The 1828-nt window shown below is 38.9% G+C and overlaps 1 protein-coding gene across 1 annotated transcript; it reads left to right on the forward strand.

Annotated features, from left to right (window-relative positions):
• Positions 1-244: 244 nt before the first annotated feature.
• LOC144477707 (uncharacterized) lies at positions 245-1813 on the forward strand (the record flags this gene model as incomplete). The annotated part of the gene is made up of 3 exons (XM_078195445.1): positions 245-1014; positions 1504-1587; positions 1699-1813. Coding segments are annotated over exons 1-3 (340 nt in total), but the record flags the coding sequence as incomplete, so codon positions are not given.
• Between the last annotated feature and the right edge of the window lie 15 nt (positions 1814-1828).

Raw genomic sequence — 1828 nt, forward strand, 5'->3', positions numbered from 1 at the left:
CATCCCTGGTAGTCATCCGACGATAAAAAGGCAGTCTCATTAGAGTCTAGACGAAAAAGCGATTATTACAGTAATAAAATTAGTGTCTAGACGAAAAAGCGATTATTGCAATAATAAAACGAGAGCCAGGACGAAAAAGCGATTATTACAATAATAAAATTAGAGTCCAAACGATAAAGCGATTATTACAATAATAAAATGAGAGCCAGGACGATGAAGCGATTATCACAATCATAAAATTAACAGCAAAGTCGTACAGGGTAGTTAGGCTCATCTTTCGTTCGCGTCTAGAGGTTGAAGACAAAGAGGGCCGACGAGTTAGCCAGACCGTATCAATTTACAACTACAGCCTAGTTTATACGAACTGCTACAATAAATCACGCGTAGGAATGACTCGAGACTTCGATGTTACCTGTCGCGATACTCACGTTCAATTATGCGCGGAATGTTAAATCCTTGCATGCTTCTCGTTTCGCGTCCCGAGGAAGACTGAATATCTTCGAGAACTATCGATTCGCCTGTTCGGCTGAGGTGGGGAAGAAAAAAAAAAGATGAGAATAAAACAAGATACATAAGTATCTAATGCGAGTTCTCAAAAAGATGTCTCCTTCCGTTAAAACCCCTATAATTTCCATAACAGACGTCATATCATTAAACGTGGAAGTACATCGATCTTTCCCGTCTGTGTCCGTAAAACATGAATAAATGATCTTGTAATTGCGGATCGCGTCACTCATAATTCCACGCTTCTCGGAATTTGTTTTATATTGTACCAGAAAGTATTATATTTCCGAAGTGGAAGCGCGTAAAAGGGGAGACTTGGAAGTAGAAGCAGAAAGTTAGACAGTCGCACGTTCGGTACCATTGTTCACGATGTCCGCATGTGATATACATTACAGGTTCAGTATAGGCCTGATGAGGATTTTAGGACTCTGGCCGTACATGAGTGCGACCATTCGTGGAATCCAAATCGTTCTTGTGAATTTCATGTGTTGTCTTATAGGAATCGTGCAGGTACAGCCACGCTTAAACCATTCTCGACGTTCATATTTGTTTTGCACCGTTGCACTGTCGCGAGGAACTGCTGTCCCATCGTTCCAACTCTTTAAGACAACATCCATTAATCCAGTTATTAATTCAATAATTATTCATTTAATTTCGAATACACGCGCAAACGTTTATATTAACTTCCCTTCGCAAAAACATCTGCCAATTGTACGCTGTTTCTGTTTAAGCTAAACAGAATTCTGCAAATTTCGAAATTACTAAATTTGCTCGTTCATTTACTACTAAAACTACTAAAAACGTGACTATAATTAAAACTCCGCTTGATTTTGTTGAATATTGAACGAATATTCGAAGTATTCTGTTGACTCGGGTAGAAATTCATAGATTTAAAAATTGGTGGTAACGCAAATTTAATATCGAATGCAATATAGCGTGTCCGAAACTTCAAACTAATCAATTTACGACAATGCAAACTGTATAATATGGTTCTTTCAGATTACACCTTTTATAGGAAGCGACATTGACATCGTGCTGTTGCTACAGTCCCTATCCGCTGTAATAATGGTAGCAGGTTCTGTGGTAAAGTTCAACGCTTTTTTATTTCTGACCAGTTCAGTGAGTGTCGAACAAATCACAGTTAACTTAAACGCATCGAATCCGATCAGACAGTAAAGACGATTATGAATACAGATTAGGCAGGTAATGGAATCCGTAAAGGAAATGTGGACTACGACGCACAAAGACACGCTCGAAATTTTAGAGAGGCGGGCCGTTCTAGGGAAGCAACAAGGAGCCATATACGCTAGTAAGAAAATACAGT

This window comes from Augochlora pura, unplaced genomic scaffold (assembly GCF_028453695.1).
Source record: "Augochlora pura isolate Apur16 unplaced genomic scaffold, APUR_v2.2.1 APUR_unplaced_3008, whole genome shotgun sequence".
NCBI lineage: Eukaryota > Metazoa > Arthropoda > Insecta > Hymenoptera > Halictidae > Augochlora > Augochlora pura.